Genomic DNA, 12,548 nt, shown 5'->3' on the forward strand with positions numbered 1-12,548 from the left:
AATTAAATCTACATGAAATTTTTATCATATGTATATTCTTTTGTTCTGCACAGAAAATGGAGAAAGGTGCCACAAGGAAGTTCCCGAAAACACAATGTGCGGGCCACATTTAGTGTGTGGTTCTAGAGATGTGTGTGTGCCCCTGGCTAGAGAAAATGTGGAAGATGATGAAGACAGCTCCGACAGCTTGAACAGCTCTGAGTAAGACCCTGCATACAAAAATCAATGCCGTGCTTGCACGTAACTTCTATAAGTTTTAATATTTTTCAGGAAGATGAAGTTCAATGTAACTTATAGATAATTTTGAAAATAAACCATTATAAGTATTACGTATTTCTTTTGTCTTAGTATATAAATGCAAGATATACACATACTGATGTACTCGGACTGAGCACTATTATACAAGTTTATACAATTTTTTTGGCCTTTTCTGTAGTTTCTTGTAGCATTTTCTCTTCATACATGTTATAATGTATTTTTTAAACACTCGTCTGCATAATACACATCTAAACTCTCCACTTGGTTAATGAAATCTGTTGTTGATACATATTTTATGATGAAACACATGTATTGCCCAAGTATTGTTGCTACATGGCTCTTTTTCTGACAGCTGTGCTCCAGCTGTTATCCTGATGGCTGGTGCGTTGTAGAATAGGTTTGTTGCCTTGTCTTCTAGTCCATAACATTAATTCTTGATACGGTCCTGTGTAAGGTAGCCAGTGTTGTAATCCATGAAATAGGTCTCTTTCACAATCACATTTGTTAATTTGTGATGGCGCTGTTTCTCCTGCTCCTCATGCCCTCTTCATGAATGCATCCTCACTTTTTCTATTCTTTTCACATTGCTGATCTATAAGTTTTTCCCATATGATCTCTGTTCCATACATTACAACTGGCACCACTTCCTCTGTATAGTGTCATCTGTGTTCTTGTCAATAGATTGGTTATGTTAGGGGTATTATATGAAGCTTTGATGGCAGCTGCTGCTCTTTCTTGGATATGCATACTGAAAAATGTTACAGATAAGTGTAATGTAGCTACCAGGTATTTGTATTTCACTAGTATTTGCAGTGTTTCATTGTATAGAGCTATACTGACTTTGAATGATGTTGTTCCTCCCTTCCTGGATGTCAGTTGAACAGTCTTCTCTTGGTCTACCTGTAGGTCAGTTATCATTTCCCAAGTTCCTAGATCTTGACAGTGCCTTCTGTAAGTCCTCTCTTACTGCTGATCCAATCACCATGTCATCTGCATACAGAAATATTTCTGATTTTGAGATTTCTTCTATTATGTTTGTCACACCTGCTGTGTAGATGTTGAACTCATAGGGTCTTCTTGGATAGCTCCATTTGGCTATACAATTTTCTCTGAAACATCAATACTGTTATAATGTAGTTTATTTGGATCAGATTTTGCTGAAGGCATGCCTTGATTGCTCTCACTAGTGGGCTGGTCTCCCCCACCCTTTCCATCCTCCCTGGTCACTTTCTTCAGTCTGTCTATTAATTTTCCTCTATTTGTTGAGTTGAACACTTCCCTGAGATCTACAACACAGATTGTGTAGTATAGTATTTTACCCCCTGTACTGTGCTCCTGCCCTTCATAGAGCCAACCTAGCATTCCAGGATGTTTCCCTTGACTGAAGTAGTCTTTTGTTGAGTATTTTTGTGAATATTTTGAAGGAAAAGCTTTCTAGCCCTACACCAATGATACATGTAACATATGGTGAGGAAATAATAAATAGACTGGAAACTTCAGAATTCTTAGGTGCCCATATTGATGAGAATTTACAATGAAAAATGCACATTTTGTAACTCCTAAAACAGCTTAGTTCAGCCACATTTTTACTGAGAATTATTGTAAACCCTGAGGAGAGACAAATCAGTAACTTGGCATATTTTGCATATTTCCATTCAGTAATGTTATATGAAATAATATTGTGGGGCTACTTATCTTTAAGAAACAAAGTCTTCATTGTTCAACAATGTGCTGTAAGAATAATATGTGGTGCACCAACAATCTTGTTGCAGACATCTGTTTAAGGAGTTGGGCATTGTGACTAATGATTCACAATATATTCATCCCCACATCAGGTTTGTTGTAAATAACCCACTACAGCTCAAAAGAAACGAAGATGTATGTAATTACAATACCAGGAGAAGAAACAACATTCATTACTCCACATTAAGATTGTTTTTAGCACAAAAACAAGTTCACAATGCTGCAACTAAAATTTTGGTCACTTATGCAGTGACATAAAATGTCTCACAGACAGTGCAGTAAAATTTGGGAAAAAGCTGAAAAAGTTTCTCCTTGACCATTCTTCCTATTCCCTGGAAGAATTTCTACTTGTAGCCATATTTACAAATTAATTTACTGTATGAATGTAAATTGATTCATTCCATATCACTACAATTTATTGAGAAAAATGATCCATGGGACATGAAACTAACTACTCCCCTCCCATTGTACAGGACTTTATTGCTGATGTTTCCCAGTTTTCAAGAATTATTCCCGTCTGTAGGCACTTGTTCATGAAGTCCCTCCATAGTTTCTCCAGGCTGCCAGTGGAGTGTTACATGTATATGCTGTCTGGACCTGCCACTGTCTTGTTCCATTCTTATTTTATTGGCTTTTTTTTTATCAATTCAAATTTGAGTGCAATCTCCATTGCTTGGATTTCATATGCCTTGTATTTTTTCTGTTCAATTAATATTTGCAGGATATGTGTTTCCTGCTTCTCGACATTAATTTCTCCTTCTGTGGGTGAGACTTACTTCCTCATTGCTATGAATGGGCCTGATTTATCATTTGTTGCTAATCTCATTGCCTCTTTGTTGATATATTCCAGTCTTTTCCTTTTATTATAGATTTGTATTTCCTTTTTTCTGAATATGTAGCTAAATCTTCCTGTTGTCTCTGTATTTTTGCTATGTGTAGTGCCTGTAGGGTTTCTTTTCTTTATCTGCAGCACCCTCAGTAGCATGATTCTGGTGGTTGGCTTCTTCTTTTGGTTTTTTGTGGCTCTGTTTAATACTTCTGGGGATATTTTTCAGTGCTTTTTCTGTTTTGCCTTTCTTTTTGGTCCCTTGGTGTCATCTTTGTTTACCTCTGCTATTTCCCGTTGTATTTTTGTGGAATATGTTTGGTCCAGTTGCTTCTTTTCTCAGTTGTGATGTGCTGATGTGGAAGCTTGGCATTAGCAAGATATATTTCCATATGGGGGCTCCTGCTGGGGACCATAATTATGTATGGTTTTTTAAGTTTCCTCCTTTATAAAACACTAAGTCAGTAGCACTGGTTATATCCTACATATGAAGGTATTTCATTTATATTTTCAAGTCCAAAACCTTCCTCATCTAGTGTTTCTACCAATATGTGTGCATTAGCATTCCACATATTAAATCTACAATTCAGATCCCTGGCTAGTGTAACATTTATGCCATATTTCATTTGTTCAGTAGCTTCCAATACCAAAGTCACTATGTTTCCAACTGGTAAACCTGGGTGTGTATATATATGCCTATTACTGTTATTGTGGCAGCTTTGATTTTCATCATATTTTCCTCTTTGACAACTCTTTTGATGTTCCTGATTCCTCCTCCAGGAGGAAGACGACTCGCTCTGTTGGTCTCCTCTCCTTGACATTGCTATTGCATGCACGGCATTGAAGCCTTGAAGTTCTTTAGCTTCAGAGAAGAAGTCTCTGTGAATATTATGACATTAATTTCCTCCATTATCTCATTTCATACCAGATGGTTATAATTAAACTTTCACTGCTTGATCCGATGTAAAACTATTTAGTGTACAGAAGCCAACTTTATAAGAATGATTTTCAGACAGTGTGATTTGTGCTGTTAGTAGTGTTGATGTCATGACTTACTGTTAGGCACTGGTACAACAACGTAGGGCTGAAACACAAGCATCAGTGTGGATTACACTTGCAGATAGCTGATATGGGTCTGGACAAGGTGAGCTGGGCTTCACTTATATAGCTTTGTTATCAAAATGACAGCAATACTGCTGTCACTCCACAAGTACTGGTTTATTAAAGGTATATGGAGAGATCATTTTCCAGCATCATGACTAAAGAATCTGGTTTGGAATTTCAAATTAACTGGCAATTTGGAATTGCTCCTGGAGGAGGGTGATGGCCGATGACATCAAAAGTTGCTGAAAAAGTTATTGTTTCCACAGCTGAGAATGCTGGATACGATATGCTGTCTTCAAACAATGTACAAGCTGTGTATTGACAGCTGAACATTCCACAGCCCATTATACAAAAAATGCTGCTAACAGTTGCAGATTGGTATGTCTAGTGTGGTTCCAGGCTGTCAACGATGCAAATGGTCATCACATTGAGCAATGTTTGTAGCCTAGTATGTAAACATGGCACACAATTAACAAATGCTACCCTTTCCTATGGAAATTAAAATGAGTTTCTTTCAATGATTTATCCATTATTTCTCTTCCACATGTCCTCACAAATGATCTCACAAACTTTTATTATCCTACAATCACTTGTTTTTCATGGAGGCCCTCTCAAGTACTGAAAATTTAATTATAGCTACCCTGTATATAAGGGAGTGCATATTTCGTTCTGTTGATCATTTTCCTTGATATCCTGATACATTACCCTGACAGTCGCCTATAACTCCATTCTGTGACGGTTTGCCCTTTACAAGCATAATCTGTTAGCATCAAGCCACTGCAGTCCACACCCAGCATTGCCTTCTCCGATGATAATTGGGTATTCATCTTTTTCAGCTTGGGTAAATCCAAATGTTTCAATTGCTTGTTTTGTTACTTTGTCTCAGGGTTAGACTGATATGTCCAGCATTCATCCACTGTGATCAGTTGGCTGAAGAAGTCATGTGGGGTGTCCTGACACAGCTGCAACATTTCTGCTGCTGCAACGATTCTGTGGGCTAGTTGAATGGATGTAATGAGTTGCGGAATCCATCGGGTGGTGACCTTTGTCATGTTCAAAAGGTTATGCATGATGCTGAAATCTGATTTCTCTTGTTCTCTGGTACCATTTCAATAGTGATATGCTGGTCTCAAGTAAAGCTAATCACTACTCCACTTTATCATTGCAATGTTTTCCTTTGATGCTGCATGTTTCTGCTATGTTCATTCTAATCAGGATCCCCCTCCACCAGTCAGTGTTGCCAGCTGTCAAGAATCAAAGAAACACAGTCCGTAATGGTCACAGTACACTTACTTTCTGAACATGCCTCATAACTTTGGGTCACAACGTTTTGTTTTGACTCCTCTAGGACTTTGTTGTGATCTCATCATGTTCCAGGACTGTAGATGTGTACCTGAAAACCAACCAAAAAGTAAATATGTAATTTTATTTTTGAGATGATAATGAAAACTTTATGACTTTCTTCATAAGTTTAATATGCCATTTCTTGTTATACCTAAGAGGAATTAAATGTAAAATCAAAACACCTTCAGCCGCCTAAATTTCCACTCATCATTTTATTTTGGCAACCAGTTTCAACACTATATTACACCATCTTCAGGTCCCCTGACCAACACGTAGGCAGAACCCCACCTCCAGTCCAGTCAAAACAGATACCAGAATTCAGTGACTGGTATCTGTAGATTTCTTCTTGACACAATAACTCCTTCAAACACAACTTGAACAGTTGGAAAATGTCGTTTGAAGGGAGGTAATGACTGAAATTTGGTTTTCTCGTCACTCTCCTGACACTGTGGATCTCGGAATATTAAATTCCCTACTGATTTCCAAAATGGAATGTCCCATACATCTAGTTCCAACTACCATTTCATGTTCAAAGGCTCTTAATTCCAGTCATGTTCCATCAGAAACCTTTTCACATGAATGCAAATGACAACTCCACCAATGCACTGCCCTATAATACCTTGTGTACACAATATTAATGCCATCTGTATATATGCATATCACTCTCCCGTGACTTTTGTAACCTCAGTGTATGTACTCCAGGCCATGTGCAAAATATATATACCCAGATACATTGAATTCAGATACATTGAATTCAGATGGAATAAAGCTGCCGCGGTCTCTTGCCATCTGTATGTGTGCATATCACTCTCCCGTGACTTTTGTCACCTCAGTGTACATACTCCAGGCCATGTGCAAAATATGTATACCTAGATACATTGAATTCAAATGGAATAAAGCTGCCGCGGTCTCTTGGAGAGGCCGTGCACTTTTAGTTCCAAAATTTGTTGACAAATAGTGCGAACTTGACTATTGTAGTTTGCCATGCAGTCAACTGTTTCCTTACATTTATGACCTCTGTTACACTCATTAGAGGTTTGTGTGTTTAAAGTCATGTTCATGTGAAGATCTGAGCTTGTTTTCTTATGAGTTTATGACAACATCTGATATGGAGACAATTATGACTTGGTTGGCCGCAGAAAGTGATGTCAGATTGTTTGGTGAAGCATCTAATAGCAATTATCCTGAATACTTTTGCTGAGAGTTCTGATTGTGAGTCCAATGACTCTGATGAAGGTGGACTAAAAAATAAAAAAAAATAATAAGATGTAACCAAAAACATGAATTATTTTACCACAACCTGTAATGGAATTGCTGATCATGTGAAAATGACTGGAAGATGTGATGAATTGGATTTTTACCAATTGCTTTTTGATGACCCAGTTTAGGAAATGGTTGTCACCTTGACAATTTGTTATGCTGTGCAACGAATTATTCAGAGCATTATCAATGAAAAATGTACAGAGGAAGAGGAGGAGGAGATTAGTGTTTAACGTCCTGTCGACAACGAGGTCATTAGAGATGGAGCGCAAGCTTAGGTGAGGGAAGGATGGGGAAGGAAATCGGCCATGCCCTTTCAAAGGAACCATCCCGGCATTTGCCTGAAGTGATTTAGGGAAATCACGGAAAACCTAAATCAGGATGGCCGGAGACGGGATTGAACCGTCATCCTCCGGATGCGAGTCCAGTGTGCTAACCACTGCGCCACCTCGCTCGGTCTTGTACAGAAGACAACAGACTACAACAATGAGTGGACACAAATAATGATGAGATGCTACATTTTTTTAATTTGTTTTGTGGATTAATTTGGATTGAAAATCTACACTCAAAAACTACTGGCTCAAGAATCCACTATACAAAAGTAAGGCTTTGTCCAGGAACAGGTTTGAGCTCATTTGAGTATGTTACATTTTTTGGACACTTCTAGCACAAGCAAAGGCAAACTGTACAAAATTTCACCTTTACTTTATCCAATACATGATAAATTTTATGAAGCACATTTTTCTGGTGAGAAAGTGTGTAATGAAAAAACTATCTACATCTACACACATACTCCACAAGCCACCAAATGGTGTACTGTAGAGGATACCCTGTAGTGCTACTAGCCATTTTCTTTTCTGTTCCTCTCACAAATAGAGCAAGGGAAGAATGATTATCTATACATCAGCATACAAGCCCTAATTTCTCTAATCTTATCTTCATGCTCCTTATGCAATATGAATGCAGTAGCTGGCAGTAGACCTGTTCTGCAGTCAGCCTCAAATGCCTGTTCTCTAAATTTTCTCAATAGCACTCTTCAAAACACATGTTGCTTTCCCTCCAGTGATTCCCATCTGAGTGCCTGAAGCATCTCCATAATACTTGCATAAGGTTCAAACCTCCATTAACAAATCTAGCAGCCCATATCTCAATTGCTTAAATGTCTTCCTTTAATCTGATCTGGTGTGGATTCCAAACACTCAAACAGTAATCAACAATGGATCACACTAGTGTAATTTATATGGTCACCTTTGTAAATGAACCACACTTTCCTAAAATTCTGGCAATAAACTGAAGTCACCCACCTGCCTTCCCTACTGTAGTCCTTACATGCTCATTCCATTTCAGATTTCTGTGCAGTGTTATGCCCCAATATTTAGTCAATATGAGTTTGTCGAGCAGCACACTATTAGTACTGTATTTGAACATTTTGGGTTTCTTTTTCCTATTCATCTGCATCAACATACATTTTCCTACATTTGGTGCTAGCTGCCATTCATCACACCGACTAGAAATTTTGTCTAAGTCATCTTGTGTCCTCCTACAGTCACTCAATGATGACAACTTTCCATACACCACAGCATCATCAGTGAACAGCTGCACACTGCTGCTTACCTTGTCTGCCAGATCATTTATATGTAAAGAAAATAACAGCAGTCATACCAAACTTCCCTAGAGAACTCCTGAGGATACCCTTGTCTCTGATGAACACTCGCCATCCAGATGCACGGTGGTGCTCTTTAGGGGAGGCTGGGGTTTTGTCAGTATATTCTAGGAGAACATCATAAATATAGTCTTAAGCTATTCAAGCTGTGGGTTCAGAGACGTTACATTTGGCATCTGAAAGTGGATGCTGGGAAGGGGATTGCTTCACCGATTATGACTTTTTTCCCATGTAGTGGTGGAGTTGATGGGTCGCAATCTGTATGTTGACAATTAGTACATGAATATCACATTAGCCCATGGAATGAATATTCAGTGCACCTCATTGGTACATTCACGATAACAGAAAGCAGAATCCAATTAATGTGGTGAAATGAGAGGTCAAGAAAGGTGTAATGCTATGTAAGCAGAACAGAGTAACACATGTATAACTGTAGGAAAATGGAAGGGCAAGAGAGATGTCTTGTTTCTGATCACTAAAGAGGTTCCAGAAACTGTAGCAACCACATCAGGGAAAGGAGCAACCAAAAAACTATCCTCAGTTTTGGAATACAGTGCCTCAAAATGCTTCATAGATGTGTCAGATCAAATGCCATCTTATGTCTGAACTTTGAACTCCTCAAAAATACAGCAACTGTCAATGTTAAAGCTATCTCCCAACAAGTAATTGACAAAAACATGCACATAACTGAATTTTGAGAGATAGCTGCAATTACATTGATAAACACTGGAAACCCCAAAGGATAATCAAGAACATCAAATTCACAGAACAATTTATTGCAAGAGACAGGCAGCAACAAAAACATGTGCGCATTCAGTCGCTGAAGATACTCTCAAAAATTTGGTCGAGTTGAAGCTATAAGGAAATCTCTCTGGTATTAATACTCTAAGTATTGTCCAAAAGTAAAGCTCATGTGCTTGGAATGTTTTTCTTTTCTTTTTTTCCACACTTGTAAAGTATTATTAATTAACTCAGATATGCCATTACATCTGTTGCGAATTTGTAAACCAACCTTTTGAGGTATTTACCATTAAGCATTTATATCAATTTTGCTCTGTTCTTCCAAACAATAAGTGTCATTAGCCTGAAACGCTGAAAGCAGTATTGATTTGTTAATTAAAGTTGTGCATAATTCCTATACACATGGCCTAGTAGGAATGATATTGAAAAAATTAACTTCACATGTAATGTGTCTAACAAATATACAAACTGGAAAAAATCACATGATACAAGTCCAGTAACCAATGTGTTAAGCAAACACACCATTTTATTTATTTATTATCTCACATTTTGAAGGTGATACAAAGCAAATCAACAGGTTGAAATTTACAACACACAGTTGCCGAGAAAATAACAGCTATAAATAAAATCACACATCTACTACCTAGTCAGCCATATATAGGAGCATAAAGCTCAAAGTATTCAATGCTGGCCAACATGTTTTCTTTAAAAAATTTATATCATCATAAATTTTGTAGTCTTCTGAAATTGACAGATTAGTCTGTTAAAATCAGTAAGTGAAATAAATTTCCTAATTGTTTAACTGAGAACTGAATTTGGTTCTGAAACGCATAACATGTTTTATGATTTTAAACATACTAATATATGATTATTAGGGTAAGTATGATATGAAGTGTTGGCCTGAGGTATCAGGATGCAACATTTACATGCTTATATATGTTTTGTAACAAGGAAATTTCACATAGAATTCCATTTATTATAATGATTCATATTCTGTCATTAATTTCATTCCAACTTTAGAAAGTATACATATATCTCTGCACTGGTTTGACTGTGACTAATTGCTTCTTAGATACAAAAAATAAACAAGTATCATTTTGTAATTGCAGGATAGTTTTTGTAAGGACTGAAATTGACATTCTGTTTGTATCGGACTACGACTGTGGTTGCCCAGGATACTGCCCGCATTGAGGCTGATCCCTCACCTGTGGTAGAGTGGGAGGTCATCTCGAGGTGTGGCAGGGGGTGAAAGACATTCCGGAGGGCTGAACGGAAGGTCTCTCCAGTTTGTCTGACGAACCGGTTTCAGGCTCTGTCTCAGGCTGATACTGATCTTCGGCCTGACATGGCTGCTTGTCCTGTTCCAGAGGTTGCCCCTCAGTCTGCAAGATCTGGGCGGTCGCAGAGGGTGGGCTTACTGGTAGTTGGGAGCTCCAACGTCAGGCGCGTAATGGGTCCCCTTAGGGAAATGGCAGCAAGAGAGGGGAAGAAAACCAATGTGCACTCCGTGTGCATACCGGGGGGAGTCATTCCAGATGTGGAAAGGGTCCTTCCGGATGCCATGAAGGGTACAGGGTGCACCCATCTGCAGGTGGTCGCTCATATCGGCACCAATGATGTGTGTCGCTATGGATCGGAGGAAATCCTCTCTGGCTTCCGGCGGCTATCTGATTTGGTGAAGACTGCCAGTCTCGCTAGCGGGATGAAAGCAGAGCTCACCATCTGCAGCATCGTCGACAGGACTGACTGCGGACCTTTGGTACAGAGCCGAGTGGAGGGTCTGAATCAGAGGCTGAGACGGTTCTGCGACCGTGTGGGCTGCAGATTCCTCGACTTGCGCCATAGGGTGGTGGGGTTTCGGGTTCTGCTGGATAGGTCAGGAGTCCACTACACACAACAAGCGGCTACACGGGTAGCAGGGGTTGTGTGGCGTGGGCTGGGCGGTTTTTTAGGTTAGATGGCCTTGGGCAAGTACAGAAACGGCAACAGCCTCAACGGGTGCGGGGCAAAGTCAGGACATGCGGGGACCAAGCAGCAATCGGTATTGTAATTGTCAACTGTCGAAGCTGCGTTGGTAAAGTACCAGAACTTCAAGCGCTGATAGAAAGCACCGAAGCTGAAATCGTTATAGGTACAGAAAGCTGGCTTAAGCCAGAGATAAATTCTGCTGAAATTTTTACAAAGGTACAGATGGTGTTTAGAAAGGATAGATTGCATGCAACCGGTGGTGGAGTGTTCGTCACTGTTAGCAGTAGTTTACCCTGTAGTGAAGTAGAAGTGGATAGATCCTGTGAATTATTATGGGTGGAGGTTACACTCAACAACCGAGCTAGGTTAATAATTGGCTCCTTTTACCGACCTCCCGACTCAGCAGCATTAGTGGCTGAACAACTGAGAGAAAATTTGGATACATTTCACATAAATTTTCTCAGCATGTTATAGTCTTAGGTGGAGATTTCAATTTACCAGATATAGACTGGGACACTCAGATGTTTAGGACGGGTGGTAGGGACAGAGCATCGAGTGACATTATACTGAGTGCACTATCCGAAAATTACCTCAAGCAATTAAACAGAGAACTGACTCGTGGAGATAACATCTTTGACCTACTGATAACAAACAGACCCGAACTTTTTGACTCTTTAAGTGCAGAACAGGGAATCAGTGATCATAAGGCCGTTGCAGCATCCCTGAATATGGAAGTTAATAGGAATATAAAAAAGGGAGGAAGGTTTATCTGTTTAGCAAGAGTAATAGAAGGCAGGTTTCAGACTACCTAATAGATCAAAATGAAAATTTCTGTTCCGACACTGACAATGTTGAGTGTTTATGGAAAAAGTTCAAGGCAATCGTAAAATGCATTTTAGACAGGTACGTGCCGAGTAAAACTGTGAGGGATGGGAAAAACCCACCGTGGTACAACAACAATGTTAGGAAACTACTGCGAAAGCAAAGAGAGCTTCACTCCAAGTTTAAACGCAGCCAAACCCTCTCAGACAAACAGAAGCTAAACGATGTCAAAGTTAGCATAAGGAGGGCTATGCGTGAAGCGTTCAGTGAATTCGAAAGTAAAATTCTATGTACCGACTTGACAGAAAATCCTAGAAAGTTCTGGTTTTACGTTAAATCAGTAAGTGGCTCGAAACAGCATATCCAGACACTCCGGGATGATGATGGCATTGAAACAGAGGATGACACACGTGAAGCTGAAATACTAAACACCTTTTTCCAAAGCTGTTTCACAGAGGAAGACCGCACTGCAGTTCCTTCTCTAAATCCTCGCACAAACGTAAAAATGGCTGACATCGAAATAAGTGTCCAAGGAATAGAAAAGCAACTGGAATCACTTAATAGAGGAAAGTCCACTGGACCTGACGGGATACCAATTCGATTCTACACAGAGTACGCAAAAGAACTTGCCCCCCTTCTAACAGCCGTGTACCGCAAGTCTCTAGAGGAACGGAGGGTTCCAAATGATTGGAAAAGAGCACAGGTAGTCCCAGTCTTCAAGAAGGGTCGTCGAGCAGATGCGCAAAACTATAGACCTATATCTCTGACGTCGATCTGTTGTAGAATTTTAGAACATGTTTTTTGCTCGAGTATCATGTC

General features: G+C 39.3%; 1 protein-coding gene across 1 annotated transcript in view; it reads left to right on the forward strand.

The window, feature by feature from the left end:
• Positions 1 to 12,548, forward strand: part of LOC126425282 (uncharacterized) — a 66,759-nt gene that overhangs the window by 50,616 nt on the left and 3,595 nt on the right. The window contains exon 3 of the mRNA XM_050088255.1: positions 54 to 201. Coding sequence (XP_049944212.1) covers positions 54 to 201 — 148 coding nt within the window. The remainder of the gene's footprint in view (positions 1 to 53; positions 202 to 12,548) is intronic.

Source organism: Schistocerca serialis, chromosome 10 (assembly GCF_023864345.2).
Source record: "Schistocerca serialis cubense isolate TAMUIC-IGC-003099 chromosome 10, iqSchSeri2.2, whole genome shotgun sequence".
Taxonomy (NCBI): domain Eukaryota; kingdom Metazoa; phylum Arthropoda; class Insecta; order Orthoptera; family Acrididae; genus Schistocerca; species Schistocerca serialis.